Source organism: Danio rerio, chromosome 6, assembly GCF_052040795.2.
Source record: "Danio rerio strain M-AB ecotype USA chromosome 6, GRCz13ab, whole genome shotgun sequence".
In the NCBI taxonomy this organism is placed as follows: domain Eukaryota; kingdom Metazoa; phylum Chordata; class Actinopteri; order Cypriniformes; family Danionidae; genus Danio; species Danio rerio.
The window spans coordinates 36,378,910-36,402,103 of record NC_141026.1 but is presented as its reverse complement, the minus strand read 5'-3'; the positions used below and the strand labels follow the sequence as shown (position 1 = coordinate 36,402,103).

At 37.2% G+C, this 23,194-nt stretch overlaps 1 protein-coding gene across 2 annotated transcripts; it reads left to right on the top strand.

The window, feature by feature from the left end:
• Positions 1–37: 37 nt before the first annotated feature.
• tmem125a (transmembrane protein 125a) lies at positions 38–22,087 on the top strand. 2 transcript variants are annotated; one of them, XM_087257586.2, is made up of 4 exons: positions 38–213; positions 8,033–8,156; positions 12,243–13,168; positions 18,526–22,087. In XM_087257586.2, exon 4 carries the CDS (start codon positions 18,591–18,593, stop codon positions 19,257–19,259), a length of 669 nt encoding a protein of 222 aa, XP_087113712.1. In that variant the 5' UTR covers positions 38–213; positions 8,033–8,156; positions 12,243–13,168; positions 18,526–18,590; the 3' UTR covers positions 19,260–22,087. The 2 variants fall into 2 exon arrangements, with proteins under 2 accessions (XP_087113712.1, XP_087113711.1); XM_087257585.2 differs by lacking the exon at positions 8,033–8,156.
• Positions 22,088–23,194: the final 1,107 nt, after the last annotated feature.

The window sequence follows — 23,194 nt, the reverse complement described above, 5'->3', positions numbered from 1 at the left end:
AAAGTCCGGACTGAATGAGCGCTGCACCTGCATCGCCATTCGCAGTGACAACCTGATATGTTCGGGATTACAGTGCCAGACTTGCATTAAACTTGATGTCTGTTTTAGCTGAGCGCGTTTCTTCTGTCAGACGGATCGGCGGTGTGTTTCTTTCTGTGTGTTTTTCTGGCTGATATTGTTCGGGATGGTGTTCCTCCTGCCAGCGCATCACAGGTAAGAACGGACCGTTCTGTTTGCACGTCTCCGTCCTCCCTTAAACAGAAATTTAACAGAAGTGGTTGTTTAAATAGGAGATTTGAATAGAAATATGTTTGTTATGAGTTATAAGACACAAGAATACCCAGAGTTTTTACAGAGAGCCCAGGGAGAGGTAAACTTTACTTTGTACTGGAGTTTGAGGATTAAAAATATTAAAGGCTAAAATCTTTACATTTTATTTCTGGACATGCATATTATATATGCAATTTTTAAGATTTTTAAGTCAATTAATTGCTCAGATCTGTTTATAAGCATCTAAATCCAAAGGGTACATTTGATTAAAAATGTTGTTAAAATGCTGCATGTCAAATAGCAACATTGTCTGCAGGGATTCATGTATTAATAAATTAAGCAAACAATCACAACTGAGTGCTGATAGTGTACAGCAGCACTGAGATTGTAGTGCTGTTTATTATCATAGGCAGAATTTCAACGTTGTTGTTTTTCTGCCAAGGAAGTTCCTTAATTCATGTGATACAAACAGAAACAGAAGTGATGTTATACAGAATATCAGCACTCAAAACATTATAACTAACCTTCAAGTAGCTTCTCTTGTAAACTGAATATTAAATTTTTACCACATTAAAACTATTATAAATTATAAAACAGTAATATATTAATATTTCTTAATAGTTTCAGCTGTGTTAAAAGCAAGTACAGCACATTTCCTGCAACTGCATGCAAAACTTTACCAGCTAACATTAATTATTAACCATATATATCTCTTATAATTCAAATGCATTTACCTTTTAACATTACAATCAGATTTTTTTTTATTAATATTTAATACATTTTAACATTACTCTTATTACCATAGTAATACTAATGGACATCATGTATCCATGTATTTTTTAGAGTTGTTTAAAAACAACCGGAAAGTGTCAGGACAACATACAGTGCTCAGCATATATATTTTACATTCATACTTTTATTAGGAAGCTATGCAATATTATATTTGCGCATATACAAAAGATTAGTCAGTACTGAAGCCAAATCTGGAGCTTAACTAACAAAAAAGCCCACGACAATAGTCCAAAATTAGTACACCCAAATTTGTTATAGAAAAAATATTAAATACAAATTTTTTAAAAAAGAGTAAAAATCGAGAAAAACAACAAAAAAGAAGAATTTATTTTAATTATTTGATTATTATAATTTCTAAATATGTTTGGTGACTAAAATATAATTTTATTAAATATCTGTTTAATAAACCTGTTTTGTTTAAATGCACTAAAAAACATTGCCTATATTCACTGAGAAATGGATAAAAATATTAATTTTCAAAATAGGTTGTACTCAGTTATGCTGAGCACTGTAACGGTTAACATATATGTATTATTTTACAAAACAAATATGTCCAACATACTAGAGGTTGAGAATGAGGAAGTTCTAAAATTATCAGATAACACAGATAATCCAGTCTATGTTAGTGTTATTGTGGTTTAAACATTAAGGGTAAGTAAAATCCCACAAAAAAGAAACAGTTCTATAGCAAACTAAGGTAATGTCTCCCTTCTGTATGGTTAATCTTGTTCTGTATCATAAAATAAAAGACAAGCAAATTATTTTAATGCTGTAGGTGCCCTTTCTGTGCAGAGTGCGAACTGTGCTTTACAGTGACAGTGTAATAGTTTAGTGAGAAAAAGATAGTAATTAATCTTGGTAACCCTTTTTACACCATTGAACCATTGTTAATATGGTCTACCTGCTGCACTGGAGCTGGAGGTGTTGATGAAATGTCACATCATGGACAGAAAATTTAAGTTTTATGATGTTTTATTTTATTGTTAGGCGTGTAACGTTGTCAACCAGTAAAATCAAATGCTTCCAGGAGCCAAACGATCAACACACTTTCCCTGATACTTTCGTCAGACATCCCTTATAAGCTACAGCATTGACAGGTGCATGACAGCACTCAGTAACATTGAAACATCCCATGAGTCTACATTCTGGAATATTCTGTGGCTGACACTGAGATAGCCAATGTGTTTCAGAATGAAACCATGCCCCAAGAAAGTGGAAAAAAAGCAGGTTCGGGTGTCTTAACCCAGGCTGGTGTCTGTGTCACAGATGGAGGTCAGGTCAGAGAGTGAAGCTCAGCGGCCAAGCTGGTTCATTTCCCAAATAATGACGTAGCTGCTTAACCACCATAGTACTCTGCGATGCATTATTCGAGAAACTAATTACCTATGACGCCTACGATAACTTCTAATACTCTCAAACACCCATTCTCCGATGGATAACTTGTTAATTGCAAATTTTGAGGTAAGAATAATGTCAAACTCTGTAAATAAGGGTTCTGCCTTTTTATACAGCATGTACAGTAATGCGAATTGCTCAAAAAGTCTGCATTAATTCACCCCACAAACAAAAATACATATGAAATTTGAATAGATGTGCAATATATAGATGCATTATTTGCATGCATTATTTCTCCCATGTCATTTTACTAAGCTTCAGACCACAGGTCAAGAGCTGCAGATCCAACTAAACAAGTTTGTGAATGTTTACTGGAAACACACAACCCTGAAGGAACTTGTGACCTTGCAATGCTTTTGGGAAAAGAACCCCTGAATAGCTGGCTTTTTGTGTTGCATTATGGGTTATGTTCACATTTCTGCTGTCCTAGAGGTCAGATCTGAACATGGTGGAAGCTGTCACTGTTTTAAGAATGAAAGGAAGAGAGGTAGGCAGGAAGAGAGGTGAATGTTTTTTCCTTCTGTCAGCAGCATAGAGCTGGGTGGACAGGCCTGTTAATTGGTGATTTAATTAGTGCTTAATACTGCAGCTGTGCACAAAACAGAAAAATCAAGAACTGCACAGCAGTAAATACAGAGCATCATATACCTTACCAGACAAAATAGCACCCTTAAGGTTGCAATACACAACACTTTGGTTGGTTACAAAGAAAAATGGGTGTCATAAACTAAACAACTGACAATGACACACTAACAGACTTATTGTCCTAACACATGTGGAAACATGCACCTTGTTGCTAGGAGACCCATGACAAATGAAAACAATATGTTTTCTATAATAGGCTTGAAATATCAAGCACGTTTGTTATTCTCAGACTGGGTGAAATCATAAGCTTTGTCTGATTTCCAAGGCTACACCTGCGGAGGTCATATTTGTCATTCGCATACATCATTTAGCTGCCTCATTTAAGAAAATAAATTGTTGCACTGGAAAAAAGGAAATTACAGTAATTTACACCTTACACGAATTCACACTTAGTTATGCTTTCTCCCTTTCTCAAATAAGACACACTTGATGACATATAGGACCAAAAAAGGTGACCTCCGGAGGACACAGCCTTCTAAATGAGACGCAGCAACAGTAGAAACTGGAGTCTGCGCTTCTCATGCACTGTGAAATTTTCTGCGAAATCTGTCAACTTGCTGCTGGAATAAACTAGATAACTTTTGCATAGATTGTTGCCCCAATTTGCAGTCTGGACGAGTCAAAGCTATTTGCCTAGTCAGATCCTGTCTGCAGATTTTAGGCAGTCAGAGTTGACAGATTTCACAGAAATTTGTGTAGTGTATGGGCACAGACATTTTTTAGGCTCCAAAATTTTATTTCATCTAGATGGAGCATATCAGACAAGGAGGTTAAGCTAAGGAGGACACTTCTGTGCACGTTTGTTGTTTTCCATTGCAATCTGATGGTGTGATTCTGAGTTGTTTAATGATACCAATATTGTAGAGAGTCAGTAAATGTACAATATGATGACTAGAGTTTTAAAATCAGTCATGTGGTGTGATCCAGCTTTTATACCAGTGGCAAAGCTACAGTAATGTCAAAAGGGGCAGGGTGGCACTGGCACAACCAGATAAAAAATTGTATTGTAAGATTGGGTAAAATTAGAAAACAAAATTAAATAACTTAACATTTTTTACAGTGTACTATCCCAGAAATAAAGGTACAGGAGCTGTCACTGGGGCAGTATCTTTTCAAAAGGTACATATTTGTACCTGAACGGTCCATAATGGTGCTTCAAAGGTACTTTTTAGGTATATTTGGACACTAATATGCACCTTTTAGGTACCACTGGGGACTATTTGGGTACAAATATGTATCTTTTAAAAAGGTACTGCCCAGTGACTGCTCCTGCACCTTAATTTTTGACAGTGTAACTGCTGGTGCACGAGTAAATCCAAGAGCTCTCAATCTGAACTTTTTTCTCAATTCTGATCATTGTTAAACAATCTCTGGTTGTTTTTTATTTGTTTTTTATTCATCTTCCCATATCCATCATTCATCATTAATCAAATTAGAAAATGTATAAATACATATTCATTCATTCATTCTACTTCTGCCGCTTTTCCGGTGTTGGGTCGCGGGGGCACCTCTCTTAGGAGAGAACCCCAGACTTCCCTCTCCCCAGACACTTTCTCCAGCTCCTCCAGGGGGATCCCAAGGCATTACCAGGCCAGCCGAGAGACATAGTCCCTCCAGCGTGTCCTGGATCTTCCTCGAGGCCTCCTCCCGGTGGGACATGCCTGGAACACCTCCCTAGGTAGGCGTCCAGGAGGCATCCGAAACAGATGCCCTAGCTACCTCAACTGACTTCTCTCGATGTGGAGGAGCAGCAGCTCTACTCCGAGCTCCTCCCGGGTGTCAGAGCTCCTCACCCTATCCATGAGTGCGCCCTGCCACTCTTCGAAGAAAACTCATTTCGGCCGATTGTATCCGAGATCTTGTCCTTTCGATCATGACCCAAAGCTCATGACCATAGGTGAGAATAGGAACGTAGGTTGACCGGTAAATCGAGAGCTTTGCTTTTCGTCTCAGCTCCTTCTTCACCACAACGGACCAGTACATCGACCGCATTTCTGCTGCCACTGCACCAGTTCGCCTGTCCAACTCATGTTCCATCCTTCCCTCACTCGTGAACAAAACCCAGAGATACTTAAACTCCACCTGGGGTAAGGACTTTCCTCCAACTGGAGATGTAAAACCACCTTTTTCCGGTGGAGCACCATGGCCTCAGACTTGGAGGTGCTGATTGACACTGAGCAGCAAACCTCCCCAGTGCATGCTGAAGGTCATTGTTCGATAAAGCCAACAGAACAACATCGTCTGCGAATAACAGATGAAATCCTGTGGTCCCCGAACCGGACCCCCTCCAGCCCAAGGCTGTGCCTTGAAATTCTGTCCAAAAAAATTATTAATAGAGTTGGTGACAAGGGGCAGCCCTGCCGGAGTCCAACATGCACTGGAAACAAATCTGGCTTATTGCCAGCAATGCAAACCAGACTCCTATTCTGTTCATACAGGGACAAAACGGCCCTAAACAGATCGCCTCTGATCCCATACTCCACGAGCACCCTCCACAGAATGCCATGAGGGACACGATGGAATGGCTTCTCCAAGTCCACAAAACAAATGTGGACTGGTTGGGCATACCCCCATGAACCCTTGAGTACCCTGGTGAGGGTATAGAGCTGGTTCAGTGTACCACGGCCCGCATGAAAACCGCTACATATGACTTTTTTATTCACATTGAGCTACTAGTTCAATTACAAATTATTTTTTTATTATTTGGGTCTATGCATTTTGGTTTTGTTGAATTGCTTGTATCAAAAACACCTTTAAATAAATAAATGTGGTCTTTTAAGTTTAGTGAAACTACAAACAAAAGCATGGGCCATGCATGTGAATTCCTTTGACATGTTCCTTGTATTGTTTGGTCTATACCTGAAACAATTATGATTGTTGTATTCTGCTAGTTAACCCTTATGCACTGTTGGGGATGTTTTCATCTACTCTGGGGTGATATTAGGTCTTGATTTGGCCATAACCTTTTCTGTGTTACAGCTAGCAGAATGATTTTTGATGACAAATCTTAATTAAAAAAAATTAACAAAACACTCTGTGCAAATTTACTACTTTTTATGTTAGGAAAGAAAACATCCACTAAATTTAACTGCTGTAAAAATGTATCAGATAATTTTTCCATTTTTGTGTTTGCATAAATCTGTTAATCATCCTCAGTCCTGATCAAAACTACTAAATTGTTTAGAAAATTACAGGATTTTAACTACATAATTGTCAAATTGATTACACTAATTCTGAAAGATATATTTTCAATATAAAATGTAATTATAGACTGTTTTTTTTTTTTTTACCTTTTATCAAAGTCTTGGACGTGAAAAAGCATTTTAAAGCATTGTTTTTGATTAATTTTGATTTTTTTCTCCTAATTGACTTCCATTAAAACCACATTTTTGAAATACAAAACCATGACACCATAAAATCATGCATTTTTGATTGTTGTTAGTTTTCCCTGTTTGGATTTGGGAAAATTTGTATTTTTTTTACTGTTGATCATCAGCTGGCACCATTAACCCTTTAAATACTGTAAGCCTATGCAAAAACAAAGCTTAGTTTTTAGATTTTATATGGAGTATAACAGCAAATGAAAGTGTGTATGTGTGTCTGTGAGTGTTTGAGTGTCTTTTACGCACTTACATTGATGTGTCTGAAAAAAATCTAAATATGCATCTCAGCTCTCAAAACTACATGAAGTAAATTAAAACAAAGACTGTGTATTTATGCACCATTAAATGTGATTATAATGGAAGTCAATTGGGCAAAAACAGCCACCAACAGTAAATTAGGGAGAATAAAATATCTAACAATGTCTCAAAGCCAATATTTTTACTAATCATTCACATATCCAAAACCAGTTCACAATTACTTTTTATATTGAAATACATAATTTTGTGTTTTTCTTAGCAAATCAGTGACACCATTTGTGAACTTGCCAATTAAAGAGTTAAAATCTTGTAATTGTCAAAGCAATTTAGTAGTTTCGATCAGGACTGAGGTTGATTAACAGATTAATGAAAAAAATTTGAAAGAAATATTTATTTGATGCGTTTTTTCAGCAGTTTAATTTAATATAAAAATAAAGATCTAAAGTTATCCATCGCATACAGTAGAAGCATTTTTATATTCATTTTTAGTCTATATTACTCGTGCTTTTGACCTTTTTCTCTTTGGGGTCCACTGAGGTCCACCCTGTTTTTCCAAGCTCCAATCCTTTGAATCATTTTTGACTACCCAAAATTTGCAAAGTAGCAATGACTTTTAGCTGTTAGCCCTAATGCTTTCTGACGGCTTATCATATAGTGTATTTCAGCCTTTTCTGACATTCTCAAAGATTTCTGGAGAAATATGACTCATATTATGTTCCTACCCTATTTGCACACCCATAAAATCCACCAGGTCTATTGTTGCAGAGTTAATCATACATAGAGAACACTGCGATTTTGCGCAGAGCAAGATTGAGCAATCTGTCTTTATAATGTCATTTTGTGTTCTGTTTCCTCCTTCGAATGTGGTGCTAAGCTGCAGTGAGAGGTAAGAATGAAGTAGTGTTCTTTAGAGGAAAGTGTACTGATGGAAAAAGAGGTTGTAATGACACCACTGAGTCTTGATGTGAAATGATGGAATAAGGTACGTGGCATATGTTAACTTTTATGATGAAAAGAAAGAGCACCGGGAGCCGAAGCTGTGCTTTTCAAAAAGCCAACCCTCCCGAGCCAACAGAACGCCAGTGCAACATGAGAAAAGACAGATAAGATAGTGAAATTGAGTCAGAAACAGAGAAATAGAACGCAATTCTCAGCTGAAAAAAGCAAGAGATTAAGAGTGAAGAATCAAGGTTTGGTTTATGCAGCTCTGGAGTAACAGTCCATGCCAGCTGCAGTTTGCGGTTTGTTCCTGAGGTTATGCCTGACAGTAACTTGAGCCATGTGTGCAGGCTGATAAAATGTGGATTAAGCAAGAAGGAGAGACGGGCAGCAAGAGGCATGACCATAACAACTTACTACTGGCCCTCCAGGACCCCAATCATATAGAAAATAGATTCATTTCTTCCTTTTCAGGTACAGCACAACATAACTTAATTGATACGGAGTAAAGTGTAAAGTTTTGGCATGTTGTGTAGGTTCGGACTGCCATAAGCGATGTCAATTATACACTGCCCATCTGTAAAATTTACTTTTTTAGCATGACTACACATGTATAAATGCCAAAAAAATCGAGAAAAGGTTTTAGATACCTAATAAACTGTATAAACAAAATGACAAAAGTCAATAAATGATACATAATATAATAATAACAAATAAATGTTTCATTTAACTGACAGGATTTCAACTACAGCTTTTTAGTTATACAAAGTTTAACTTGAAAATGAAATGCAAAAGATGTTTAAAACCGTTATGTGTTTCTTTCTTCTGTTGAAAAACTGTTCATTTCGATGGGTCCCAGCAACCAACATTCTTCAAAATAACTTCTCTTGCATTTTAGCAGAAGGAAACTCATGTGGTTTAAAACCCCATCAGTGAGAGTAAACAATGATGTAATTTTAGCTTTTGGGTGAACTATTTCTTTAACATTTTAGTGAGTTTGCCTTGTGTAGGTTAAGATGACTAGAAAAGTTCATTTGATTCAACAACAAAGAAAAAATGCAGCAAGAATTTAACCGCCTCACAGCAAGAAGGACACTGGTTCGAACCTCAGCTGGGTCTGTTGGCATTTCTGTGTGAAGTTTGCATGTTCTCCCCGTGTTCGCGTGGGTTTCCTCCGGGTGCTCAGGTTTCCCCCACGGTCCAAAGCGGTCTAAAGTGGTACAGGTGAATTGAATAAGCTAAATTAGCCATAATGTCTGTGTGTGAATGCAAGAGTGTATGGATGGTTCCCATTGTTGGGTTTTGGCTGGAAGGGCATCTGCTGTGTAATCCATCTGCTGGAAAAGATGGCAGTTCATTCCGCTGTGGCAACCCCTGATTAATTAAGGGACCAAGCCGAAAAGAAAATGAATGAATGATATCTAACTGTTTTCTGTGCTGAAATGTGCCGAAAACATTTACATTCACTCTGATATGCATCTGCATGGCAACTTCTGTAGAAAACAAGTCCCAAACAATGACTTCTTCTTCCTCCCCCTTTCACATTTGTATTAAGTATTTTTCCTATAGTGTGATAATTAACATGTTTTCCCACCAGACCCAAATCAATTAAACTTACTTTTATCTCTAAAGGGAACTTTGGAGTTCTCCACATTTTTCTTGTCCCCTTGTGCAAATGCCCTTTGTTGTGTTTAATCTGTAAAAAGTCAATCATACTATCAAAAAGGGAGTAAACCCATAAGGTTTAAAGCAGTTAGTTGACTTCATTTAAAAATAAGTTAATTTCATTTCTTTTTTTTCTTTTTTTTTTTTGGCTTAGTCCCTAAATAAATCAGGGGTCGCCATAGCGAAATATGTGCCAACTTATCCAGCATATGTTTTACGCAGCAAATGCCCTTCCAGCTGCGACCCATCTCTGGGAAACACCCATACACTCCATTCACACTCATACTTTATGGACAATTTAGCTTTCCCAATTCACCAGTACCGCATGTCTTTGGACTTGTGGGGGAAACCGGAGCACCCGGAGGAAACCCATCCGAACACGGGGAGAACATGCAAAATTGTCTTAATAATACAAAATAAATATATGAGCATCATTATAAAGAATTAAGTTGTCATCTTAACAGATCCAAGTTTTACTCTAAGGTATACTCACTAATTTAATTAATCCCTTTTTAAAGGGTGTGCAATTTAAGCACTTTGAATTTGATTTGCATTTGCCTGTTCCCATCTATACTTAATTGAATTCCCTTAAACTATTCTGGTGACCTGTTGTTTTGTGCTAAATAGTGTTTGTAGCATAAATGTAATACAATGCTACCAGAATTGCTTATGGTCTTTCACAAACTCTCTCCTGCGGCCTTGTGGGATAGTAAGGTGCCTACACTTATAATAATTAGATTTTGGACATCCAGCACTTTTTAAGATCATTTTGCATACTGGAAGCAAACAGCATTTCTCTTAGTTTGGCCATCTTGGATTTTTTTTTTACAAAGCTTGTTTGCATAAATGCCTTGCTGATTTACAATTTAGTTCATTCATTCATTCATTCATTCATTCATTCTGTCATTTTCTTTCGAATTAGTCCCTTTTTATCAGAGTTCGCCACAGTGGAATGAACTGCCAACTATTCCAGAATATTTTTTATGCAGTGGACGTCCTTCCAGCTGTAACCCAGTACTGGGAAATGCCCATTTACTCTCACATTCACAGACACACATACACTATAGCCAGTTTTGTTTTACCCAATTCCCTTTACCACATGTCTTTGGACTGTGGGGGAAACTCCACTCAGTAATGCCAACTGGCCCATTCGGCACTCAAACCAGCGACCTTTTTGCTTTGAGGCGACAGTGCTAACCACTGAGCCACTTGTGCTAATTGTATAAATATTTGTAGCACGAATTTAGTGTAATATAAATGTATATGTATTTGTCTTGTACGTGTAATGTGACCTACCAGAGCCCTTACAAACTCTCCTGTGTCCTGATGGGATAGTAAAATGCCTGCTATTAAATAATAGTTAGATTTTGGACATCCAGCACTTTTAAGATCTTTTTGCATATTTAGAAGCAAACAGCATTTGTCTCAGTTTGGTCAACTTGTATATTTTTCACAAAGCTTGTTTGCATTCATTACGACAGGGATGTCTAAACTCGGTCCTGGAGGGCCAGTGTCTTGCTAAATTTCGTAAGCACCAACTTGCTTCAAAACACCTGCCAGAAAGTTTCTATGTCTAGTTAGAGCTTGATTAGCTGCATCAGGTGTGTTCGATTAGGGTTGGAACTAAACTTTCCAGGACACCGGCCCTCCAGGACTGAGTTTGGACACCCAAACATCTGGCTTTACGAGATTAATAAATCTATGAAGAATACGCGCCATGCTGATTTACAATTCAGTTGTGGTTTATAAAGAAAAAAATGTATGAACACTGTTTTTAAATGGTGTCATCCTCTACTAATATTGGAGCAATTAAAGTGTTATGGATGTGACATCTGCAGTAAAAACTCAAAATATAAATTCACAAAGAAAGTGTATGAGTATCATTTTATTTTGATGGTCCCTTTAATGCATTTTGTTGAATTTAAGTTACATTGCATCTACATGCCAACTAATTCTCATTAGATTATTTGTAGGCTGCTAGGTTAGGGTTAGGATTATATTGAAACATTCCAAAACAACTCATTACAGAGTTATGGGATAAAAAAAAATATCAATCTGTAAAATAAAAAAACTGCATTATGGATGTGATCAAAAAAGTCTACGAATTTACAGTATGCAATAAAAATTCTGTGAATTAATCTGCACAACCCAAAAGAAATAATAAAACAATAGAACAAACATGATTGATTTTATTTTATTTGACGTTTTTGCATTTATGAAGGAAAAGTTTCGTCATGGATGTGACGTCTCTCTGTTATTGATGTGACAGATGTGCAATTGGCACTTATGTGATTGTAGTAAATCAAATATAATTGTTTGAAAACAGTGACAGACACATTTTTGAGTATTTTTATATTACTGTAAAATACTTGCTTAAACAAAAACCTTTTTTGCTATTTTGGTAAAATTTTATATTGTTTATGGCCTTTTTAAAAACATTAATTTTACTGCATCTTACAAGTTCCTACAGCACAACAAAACAATCATAAACTGATTGATATGACGTGCATATTCCTAATCATATCAAGTCATATTTTAGTTGTTGCTCACTGATAATGTTCCAGTCAGGATAACTACTAAATCAGGGTATACACGGGATCTTAAAAACTCTTAAAATGTCAAGGTTAACATTTGCATGGAATTGCTTGTATATTAAACTTTCTACAAAATATAATGATATTACATGGTAAGATACCTACAAATGAAAGTTGCATTTCCACCTTGCCGCAAAGTTTGTTCTGTTTCGCCCGTCTGAAAAGCAAAATCCACCCTGCTCAGATCTCCCCTCACAGCAGTTTCCTCTGTTAACAATCAAAAGCAATTGGTTAAACCCTGATGAATTAGACGTATTGCACATCTTCTAACTGTCATTCTTTACTTCCTTTGTTTCTGCAGATAGTGACCTGCTTCATCCTGGCCTAGAGAAGGACTCAAAGACTTGCTTCATTGTTTTAGTCTAGCAACCGGGCAGAGATGAAGAGAATGCTAGACAAGGCATCAGCTGTTGTATGGTGACCGGAGACAAGACAAGAGCCTGCTTTATGAATGCTTCTTTCTCAGATACATCAGAGACCTGCAGTCAGAGATACAACAGTGTATCGCTTGACTAGAGAATGAATGGCGTGCTCGGCCTGCCACAATGCTCAGCATTCACACCTGTCGGGAAAGATGCCGATTGCTCTAAATATTCAAGAAAACCCACTAAACTTCAATAGCTAACAGCGATGTGAGCCGAAAAACAGGAGGAGGAATGCTGTCAGGGTTCTCCTAAAGCTGAACACCTCTGTCCTTGTTCGTGGATCACTTGTGCTCTGACAGCCAGGACATTTTGCCCATGAAATAACCTTGCAGGCATACTGAACAAAACTAAGAGCTAATTTGGATACCTATCCAGCCCCAAGGCCATGCACTACACTGACAGATCAGCTGTTTTTTCATTGATTTTAGAAAGGAATCTTCCAAAACTTTCTATTTCGTCTTACACACTTTCAGCTGTCTGGTAGGCCTGGTTGTGTTTTTTTTAAGGCAATCTTATAAATATACTTTTTGGAGTCTGGACTACAACTGTCAGTGACTTCTCAAAAGTGAAGAAATACCTCCCAAGGAGCCATCGAAAATCAAAACTGGAAGTCAGTGTATTTTTAGAAATGATTTTAAGCATAAGGGGACGAGAAGGACACAAATAATAAGCTTAAACCCTGAGGTGATAAAGAATATTTTTTGCCAGCCTTTTTTTCTTTCTGCACTTTGTTGAACACACCATTGAATGATAAACTGCCACATGGAGAAAGTGTCTCATCACAGAAACCTCATTTTTTAGGGTGAGTATATTTCTACTGTGACACTTATTCATAATGAGGTTTATGCTTTACAAAAGTTGTTGTTGTTATTATTATTATTATTATTATTATTATTATTATTATTATTATAGGTTTAGTTCACTCAAAAGTTATTATAATGTCATTATGCTCGTCTTAAAGGCATATTTCACCCAAAAAGGAAAATTGACTAGTTGTTTACTCATCTTCAAGTGGTTCCACACTTTTATGAGTTTCTTTTGTCTGTTTGGAATATAACAAAAGTCTTATGTACTACTTTTATGACTCTTATACTTAATTTGTTCATTTTTTTTATCACAAAAACAAGATTTTTACTGCATCTTTCAAGTTTTTAAAGCATGATAAAAGAATCATAAACTGGTTCATATGACGTGCATATTCCAAATCATATCATGTCATAGCCAGTATTTTAGTTGTTGCTCACTGATAATGTTCCAGTAAAGATAAACCCCAAATGAATCAGAGTGCTGAAATAAACTGGATCAGTCTGAACAAATCATTCAAGCTTACTTAAGATCAGTCAAAAGAATGATTTGTTTACACATCAAGATTTTATTTTACCAACTGGGAGTATAATTTTTGACAAGAAATACTGTCAAATTTTCAAATAATTTTTAGCCCTTGATTCCATATGATTTGCATGAGAATCCAATTGTTTAACACAGTAAATAAATCTAAATGCAGTAATTGCGCACAGTGTGCACTGAATCAATAAGTCAGATTTTTCTCTGATATTTACATAGTAGTCATGTGGCTTGGCATCACGGTGACACAGTGGGTAGCATAATAGCCAATTCGAACGTTGACTGGGTCAGTTGGCATTTCTGTGTGGAGTTTGCATGTTCTCCCCGTGTTCACGTGGGTTTCCTCCGGGTGCTGCGGTTTACCCACAAGCCCAAAGAAGTGGTATAGGTGAATTGGGTAGGCTAAATTGTTCGTAGTGTATGTGTGTGAATGCAAGAGTGTATGGATGTTTCATATGAACCAGCTGGAAGGGCCTTAGCTGTGTTAAACATATGCTGAATAAGTTGGTTGTTTATTCCGCTGTGGCGACCCCAGATTAATAAAGGGACTAAGCTTAAAAGAAAATAAATAAATGAAAGGTATGTGGCTTAGATCATGGCTTCCCAAACTTTTGAGCCCGCGACCCCCAAAATTAAATTGGCCTCGGCTCAGTCAGAAGCACTGCTGAAAGCTTCCATCATCCAGGTATAGTTTCTGGAGGAGTTTATGAACTCATAGAGCTGGGTGCACCTCTGAATGGATCTAGTGGACTCATGAAGACATGGCGCCAAACGAATCAACGCTGTCTTTCATCCTTCCTAAAGCACATGAACGCAGCTATTCTCTCAATTAAATCCACATCAGCCATTTAGCAATGAAGCTAGAGTCACCGGGCAGACAGAAACCTAGCCCATGACGCAAATCCGCATCTATTGTTTCAAGAGTTCACACTTAGCTGATGATTGATTATAAAGCTTGCTTGGCATGCTGTCCTGGGAGAGAGCCCTGAGCTCATAAGATCCACAAGCCCAGGGCTTCCTCCCTTTTGCAAGGCGAGACGGGAGTTTAAGCTCAGGTAGATCTCAAGAACACTCTTGCTGTAGTAGCTAAGGAACAGATAGTGATTGCTCTTTAGAGATAACTACTTACTAAAAGCATGTCTATGGTGCAGATTTGGATTAGTCAATTAACTTAAGTTGCAAGTTTTTGGATGGTGGGAGGAAAAGGGGGAAACCCATGTGAGCACGGGGGAGAATGTGTAAACTCCGCACAGAAACGTTGGCTAGCTTGGTATGGACTAGACCAGTGATGTTTTTGCTGTGAGGCAACTGTGCTAACCACTGGGCCATCGTTCCACACATCTAGGAAAGGAGGAGGATAGGGGTGGAGGAGAGATGCTTCCAAACGAAGATGGCTGTCATATGGAACTTAGGGTATTTATAGTGGCTTAGGAATCGTCTGATTGGTGAATTATGAATTGAATAATGCGGGACTGGCTGCAAGCAATCATAAGCACATGATCCTCTCGAAACAAGTTTATAAATAAACTTTACAAAGTGAATTTGACGAGTGAATGAAGCAAGTGAACTCAAAATGTTTACGTACAAATAGCACAATTTAATTTCTTGTTCCGCGTTTGGTGTGAACACAGCATGTGACAACGTACTAGTCTCCATTTTGTTCTGATAGATTGAACTTTTAAACTTACAGGATTTACATGAGAACAAGGAAACAACAGTGTTTGATGCTCTTCGTTTGCCATTTCCATCTTTTAAACTTTTATTGTTCAACTATCCTTAGATATATAAACATTTTTATTAGTAAAATGCCTTGTCTTTTGTTCCAAACCAGGATCTATACAATATGTATTTGAAACTACATGAATGCGAGTAAATGACAGATTTTTCATCTCAGGTGAACTATTATTTTAACAATCATTATACAGTAGTCTTTTCACTGACTTTGGAGTTTTAGTTTCATGGGCTTTCTTGATTTCACTATTCCCTTTTCATGCTTCACCTCAGTCGCAAAGAAGCAGTATGTCAGCGGTAGGAGACTCAGGTCCACAGAGACTTAATTATCAAAGCTTCAGAAACGTACATGTACACAACCCCTGTGGCCACACATGTGTGAGGTGACTGACTTTAAACAAACAGTGCAAAATAATGACACACGGGTTCTGGATGAAAAGAAGAGCTTGCCTTGGCCCTTGATTATAATGTATGCAGTGTAGTTTAAGAGCAGATGCAGTTTGCTGGTGCAGCAGTGCTGACTACGAAGCCAAAGCCACTTACAGGATTGTAAAGACAAGCTGTCTGTCCTGCAACCTTGAGGGTCACGGGGACCACAGAGACAGGCCATTTGTGAAGGAATTAAGGCTTCAGCCCATGAGCAGGAGGGAAATTGTCTTTCTCACTATTTAAAATCTTTATTTTCTCTCAACAGGAATCCAAATGGCTGTCCTTAATAGCCACATTAACAGGCTTTAAACTAAACAGTAGTTTTAAATTAAAGCAAACCTTGAGGCGTTTGCTCTTAAAGTTTACTGATTTTATTTAACAGATTTGTAGATAAAGCTGCTTGGTCTTGTTTCAGAATGGAGTTTCTCACATATTTTAAAAGAGTTTGCATATAACAGGGAGGACTCAGAGTGATGTGCATTTCAACATACCTCTTTTTTTGCCTAGTGACTGATTGTGCATGTGACACTTTCAAGACACTTGGAGCTATATATAAATATTCAGTGTGATATATACAGTACAGTGTTCAGCCTAATTGTATACTCGCCATTATAAATATGAATATTTTTATCCGTTTCTCAGTGATTATAGTCAATGTATTTTGGTGCGTTTATACAATCAGAATAATTAAACATATATATTTATTAAAATAATATTTTAGTCACCAAACATATTTAGAAATTGAACGATAATACAATTAAATTCAAGCTAAATATTGCAAAAATAAATTACAACCTACAAAATTTCAACAAAAAAAAATTCAATTTTTTTGCTTCTCTAGATTTTTCCTCTTTTTTTTTTATTTGTATTTAATATTTTTATATAACATAAATTTAGGTGCACTAGTTTTTGGACTGTATCGTGAGTTATTTTGTTAGATCAGCTCCAGATTTGGCTTTAGTACTTACTAATGTAATGTATATGCACAAATATAAGATTATTTAGCTTCCTATTAAAAAATATTAATTTAAAAGATAGATTTGTGAGGGGTGCACTTATACATGCTGAGCAATGTTTGTGTGTGTGTGTGTGTGTGTGTGTGTGCGTGCGTGTGTGTGTGTGTGTATTCCTAATACATTATAAAAAAAAACTAAAAAGCAGATAACACAGAATTTAACAAAAAAAAAAACTTTTAATTGGTTATTTGTACGTTACATAACCAAATATATTAAAAAAGAAAACTGGACTTTGTAAAATCTGGTAAGAAAAAAGATTAAGTAAAGCGATAATTTTGTATTATCAATTTATAGTGAAAGTAAATTTCCAGAAAGCCCGCAAACACTACATTTTATGTTTTTTGAAAGTAAAAGATATATGATATGTATGGTAATTATCTTAAGTGTGTATCCACTGTAAAAATAGTTTAGAAAAAAAATTGTTTAAAAAAAAAAGTGAGTAAATCTGTTGTCTTTAAAGCAACAAGTTATGTTTACTTAAAGCGAGTAAACCAATTGTAACTTAACAATTATGCATATTCATTCATTCATATTCTTTTTGGCTTAGTCCCTTTATTAATTTGGGGTCGCCACAGCAGAATGAACCGCAAACTTATCCAGCATATGTCTTTACACCGCGGATGCCCTTCCAGCTGCAACCCATCTCTGGGAAACATCCATACACGACCTTCTTGCTGTGAGGCCAAAGCACTACCTACTGCGCCACTGCATCACCGCATATAGTTCATTTACTTTATTTTAGGGCAATATATTTACTTGTTTTTTAAAATAAGGTCAACTTTATTACTTTAAAAGCAAAGTGTAAACTCACTTTTTAAATAAACTACACTCAGATAAATTACTTTTTTCTGCTTGTTATTTTAAATTAGTTGAAACAGCACAATTCTTAAGTTGTTTTTGGAACATTCATTCATTCATTTTCTTGTCGGCTTAGTCCCTTTATTAATCTGGGGTCGCCACCACAGAATGAACCGCCAACTTATCCAGCAAGTTTTTACACAGCGGATGCCCTTCCAGCCACAACCCATCTCTGGGAAACATCCACACACACACTCATTCACACACACACACACACACACACACACACACACAATTTAGCCTACCCATTACACCTGTACCGCATGTCTTTGGGCGAAACCAGAGCACCCGGAGGAAACCCACGCGAACGCAGGGAGAACATGCAAACTCCACACAGAAACGGCAACTGAGCCGAGGCTCGAACCAGCAACCCAGCAACCTTCTTGCTGTGAGGCGAACGTGCTACCCACTTTGCCTCTGTTTTTGGAACAATCTAATAGTTTTATGCTGAATCCAAATAAATTAGCAAATTTGTAAAAAAAAAAAAAAAAAAAATTTTAAGTTTATTTAATCGCTTTGTGCTGGGCATTATGAAGGAAATAAGCATTTTTTACCGTGTAATCACTTTTTACAGAATAATCTATTGTAATATAGGTTGATAAATCACATTGTTAATATTAATGAAATAATGCAATATTTATTTTTGAACACCAAAATGCCTTCTCATGACTAAAATGTTTTCACATGAATGTTTACTGTGAACTTCTATTCAATTTTTATTTTTTTTACAAAGATTATTTCCCTTGATCTTCTCACCTAATTTCCAACATGTTTCTTCCAGGAACTCTAACCAGGTGTCCTCTCACAACTGGGAGCCCATCTTCATTGCCCCACCAGCGGAACATCATGTCAGAGATGGAGGATTACTCTCCTCCGAGAGGCCACCCTCATCCTGACCCGGCCCGCATCCAGCAGAACCTCCTGGAGGAGCAGGTGGAGCTCTGGTGGTTCAGTGAGCCTCGCAAATCCCTATTATGCTACTGTGCCTCGGTGGCCTTGATCTTGGGCTGCGGCCTAGGAGGCGTCGGCCTGCTCTCCACCACCACCAGCTTGTCCAGCGAGTGGCGTTTGGGTGCGGGAACCGCTCTTTGTCTTCTCGCTCTGGCTGTCCTACTAAAGCAGCTGTTAAGTTCCGCCGTCCAAGACATGAACTGCGTGAGAAGCAGACGACGGATCAACATGCTAAAGAGCGGAGGTTTGTCGGACATCCTCATTATGTTGATCACAGGAGCCTCTCTGCTTATTTGTGGCGCTGTGCTACTGGATATGGCCTTGGCGTACCACATGCCCAAACCTGGCAAGGCACTCAATGACATGTATATATCCGGGGTGGTGATGCTGGCTGGAGGGAGTTTTACAGTGTTTGCGGTTGGAATTTACGCTGCAGTAGCTTTCTTCTTGGAGAGGACAGGGCCGGGACAGAGACGCTGGGAAAGGACAGTGCGAGTCTTCAGTATTTCAGCACAGATGCAGGGGAGACGAGAGACTGCATCAAGTCTGGCTCGTCTCATATAACTGTGACTGCAAAATAAATACAGCAGAAGTCAAAAGTTTACTTACATCTAGCAGAATCTGCAAAATAAGAGAGATCAAAGAAAATGCAAGTTAATTTTGATTAGAACTGACCTGAATAAGAAATTTCATATAAAAAATGCTTACAAATATTCCATGTGATGGAGTCAAATGTTCACTGATGCTCCAGGATGCATTAAGAGCTGGAGGGTGAAAACTTTTGGAATTTGAAGTTTAGGGTAATTTAACTTTCGTCTTCAGTGAAACATTTCTGTAGCTTTTTGAAGTGCAGTACTGAATGGAAGAAAAGAGATATTTAGGCAAAAATATGAAAAATATATTCTATTCAAAAGTTTTCACCCACCTTAATGTACTTTGTTGTCTTCTGGAGTTTGAACTTCTTTCAAAATTATTGAGTCATTTATGGCAGCATATCCCAAACTTTTCAACACGCGACCCCTAAAATAGCAATTACAGTGACTTACACCCCTACTGTGCTTGGAGGTGGTTATAAACATACAAATATTACAGACACACCAATAGGAACTATAGACTATTTTGAGGGATGTAAACAAAAACAAGGGTCCCAACTTATTACCTGTTTTACATTTTTAATTTTTTATAGCTTCTAGGGTTGGGCGATGTCGACCAATTTGGCATCATATGATGTCTAATGGGAAACATCGCGATGGACGATGGCATCGTCGTTGGAGGCGGTTGTTAATTAGTCATTTATGAATAAATAATAAATTCATAACAAATACATTTTTTGTAGCTCACTGTTTTCACAAATTACCACCTGACGATCACTTTTTCCGCGGGACTCTGGCATGAATAGGCAGAGTGATCTGTGTCGTTATAATGGCGATGACAAACTTGGTTGGTAAAAAAGGTGCACAACCAACAGTATGAGGTTTTCGCTAAAATGAATAAGTACAAGCCTGAAAGCAAAAGACTAAAGTAGATTACTGACTCTGTGAAACGTTACCTGATAGATTCAAAAGACAGAAGAGTGGTTAGATGGAGACAAGATTAATTAAATATCACGTCTAAGAACTATAGTGAGACACAAAGATCCAGCGGTACATCCGTGATGAACTGTCCGACGTGCACTGCTCTCTGGGGTTTTGTGTTCAAAGCACCCACTGACTGCTGGAGCTCAGACACGCTAAACGAGCAGGTTGCTTCTTCGACAGGGGCAGGACGAAGGATCGCAATGCCGGCTTAGCATTGTGATGTCTATCGGCCATCGGCGAGGGATATTGGCATCGTCTATCGACCCAACCCTAATAGCTTTCAAGAATCCAAAAGGAGCCACATATTGATAAATAATGTTATGATAACTGTTTTAACATTAAGTTATGATTGCCTCTTGTTACAGTTATGAAATAGTTTGATAGCAAACAGGAAATGTTTACAGGCAAAAGACATGAGCACATTGAAATGGTCTATATAAACACAAGCATATTGACACAAAAAAATTGCAACAATCTAACAACCACATACTTTTTTTAACAGTCATAATCTATTTGTTTAATTTATAATTAACCTCACTTGAGATTAAGTGATGAGACTGTTGGGCACAATGTTTACAGCACAAGACAACCGTCATACTCCATGTTCAGTCGAGGCCTTTATTTTTTATGTATGTAAGTGCCGTAGGAGGTTTCAAAAGTTTAACATTGTGCCCTTAAATTAATCTGCTTCAACTAACACTATTGCTGTGTTTTTAATCTAGCATAATAACCCCAGAGGTCACAATCCAATGGAAAAAAAATCTGATGGCTTTTTATTTGCATGTTGTTTTGTTTTCATGTAACTATTAAATATTTTTTCTATTATACATATTAATTGGACTTTACTAGAATTTCTATGTTAAGCGGATTTGACACAATCTACATTGTAAAAGCGCTATATAAATAAATGGGAATTGAATTAAAATAATATTATCTTCTGTAGGTTATGGATAAAATATGATAATTACAATAGTTTAAAAACATATTTAAGATTTTTGGAAATCACCAAGTTCCACCCCCTCCCCCCTTTCCACCTCCCCGGGGGGTATGGATTAGCTATGGAATAGATTAAAATACAGAAGAGATGCTGAAAAACCTAAGAATTTTTAAGTCCTGAAGGATTTGTCTAAAGAATATCAACTCATGAACTAAAAAAAACAACGTTACACAGCATTACAAAAAATAAAATGTAGGAAAGTTTTGATAGGGGTCACTTTTTTCATAAAATCAGGACTAAATAAAGGATAAAATGCATGTTGGATGATCACTCTTATTTTGATAAATATTACTTTAAATGTAAATAATAAACATAACAGATTCTACAAGATGTATGTAAACGTTTGCCTAAAACTGTAGCCATTCTTGAGCTAAAATCTTAATCTAAGGCACAAATCACGTGTGACATTTAAAATAGCATTTCACAAACAAACTGTTCACATTTTGGCTCAAGGATTCAGGCATTAAACCTTTTAAAGCACAAACATTCAGCTTTTTACATGATTCACACCAGTGAAGTACAGTTATAAGTACTGAAAAAGCACAAAAACAAGCTAATTGATCGTAAAGCTAATTGATTTTAGGTGAAACATGCTGCTTTCTGTTCAATAGCCTCAATGTGTGTGTCCTTGACTGCTTTATTTATGCAGGAAATGGTGGGCATAGTAAACAGCTGTCCATCTGGAGATGATTTCAGCACCTTTGATATTTGTGTGAGAGAGCAAATTGACCGGCTTTGTCAGTTTGCATGTCTGTGACTTACACAACCTGTGCAGGTGACACTGTGGATCAAATAAATGATCAGAATGTGAATCTAAATGTGAACCCTTTTTATTTATTTCCTTGTTTTTGTAAATGTTTCTAAGGAAAAAGGATTATTTTTTTATTTGTGGAAATACGGGGAAGTTGATTTACACTTTGATGCAAATTATTGGTATTTTGCTCTGGAGGGCTTTTGAGAAACATTCACAAACAGATGGAGGGAAACAGATGGCAGGTTGTAGCAGTTTAGTGGAAATCTATTTCAATTTGTACGCATAATAAACATTCAGGTTCGGCCGTGAGAACTTGAGAAAAATGCCTTTAGAAATGGAGGCACAACATAAAACTTTGGACACATCTTAGCCAAACTGATACACACACATATGTGAGCTTGGACTACAAAACCAGTCAATATTGCACTGATATATTTTTGGCAATATTCAAAAAATACATGTAAATGTACAGTATACCCTGCATATATCTCAACTAATTTGATTAGTAATATGCATTAGGACAAATTTATAGGCATGTTTCTCATCATTCATTCATTTTCCTTAGGTCCCCTATTTATCAGGGGTCGACACAGCGGAATGAACTGCCAACCATTCCGGCATATGTTTTACAGAATAAGGAATAAAACACCTGTACACTCTCATAGTAACACACAAACTTATACACTGTAACCAATTTAGTTAATATAATTCAGCTATACAGCATGTCTTTGAACTGTTGGGGAAACCGGAGTACCTAAATATTTGTATCTTAACCAAATATTGTTCTATACTAAGAAACCATACATTTACACTCACCGGCCACTTTATTAGGTACACCTGTCCAACTACTTGTTAACACGTCTAATCACATGGCAGCAACGCCATGCCTTTAGACATGTAGACATGGTCAAGAAAATCTGCTGCAGTTCAAACTGAGCATCAGAATGGGGGAGAAAGATGATTTAGGTGACTTTGAATGTGGCATGGTTGTTGGTGCCAGATGGGCTGGTCTGAGTATTTCAGAAACTGCTGATCTACTGTGATTTTCATGCACAACCATCTACTAGGGTTTACAGAGAATGGTCAGAAAAGGAGAAAATATCTGTTGGCACAAATACCCTGTTGATGCCATGGCTTAGAGGAGAATGGCTGTTAGAATGGCTGTGCCGGC